The sequence below is a fragment of the Sinocyclocheilus rhinocerous genome, unplaced genomic scaffold (genome assembly GCF_001515625.1).
Source record: "Sinocyclocheilus rhinocerous isolate Xijiao unplaced genomic scaffold, SAMN03320098_v1.1 C34907169, whole genome shotgun sequence".
Lineage (NCBI taxonomy): Eukaryota > Metazoa > Chordata > Actinopteri > Cypriniformes > Cyprinidae > Sinocyclocheilus > Sinocyclocheilus rhinocerous.
Window position 1 is genome coordinate 1 of NW_015731960.1, and position 331 is coordinate 331.

The window sequence follows — 331 nt, forward strand, 5'->3', positions numbered from 1 at the left end:
GACCCACAGTAAGAGGAACAGAACGCCGAAGCCCATGAAGAGCGAAGCCACCAGAGAAATCAGCAGCTCTTTGTACAGATCTCGCGTGTACTTCGTGGACGTTACTTCATACCTGCGACAGAGTCAAGGATGCAAATACACAAACACCTTTTTAGGCTAAAGTTTACAATCATATTTCTGATTGCAAAATGCAGTTGTGTGGATAGTGAAGGATACACGAAGAACCAGGCGGTGAAGAACATGCCGATGGCCAGCAGCACTACAGTGAGGTGAGGAAACACAGCAGGGTTCACCGGACTGGTGTATCTAGTCATGGCTTCCAACTCCTGCA

At 48.0% G+C, this 331-nt stretch overlaps 1 protein-coding gene across 1 annotated transcript; it reads right to left on the reverse strand.

Moving 5' to 3' along the window:
- Positions 1–3: 3 nt before the first annotated feature.
- LOC107734672 (transmembrane protein 258) lies at positions 4–321 on the reverse strand (the record flags this gene model as incomplete). The annotated part of the gene is made up of 2 exons (XM_016546638.1): positions 217–321; positions 4–112 (listed from the first exon to the last, which is right to left on the reverse strand). Coding segments are annotated over exons 1-2 (207 nt in total), but the record flags the coding sequence as incomplete, so codon positions are not given.
- Positions 322–331: the final 10 nt, after the last annotated feature.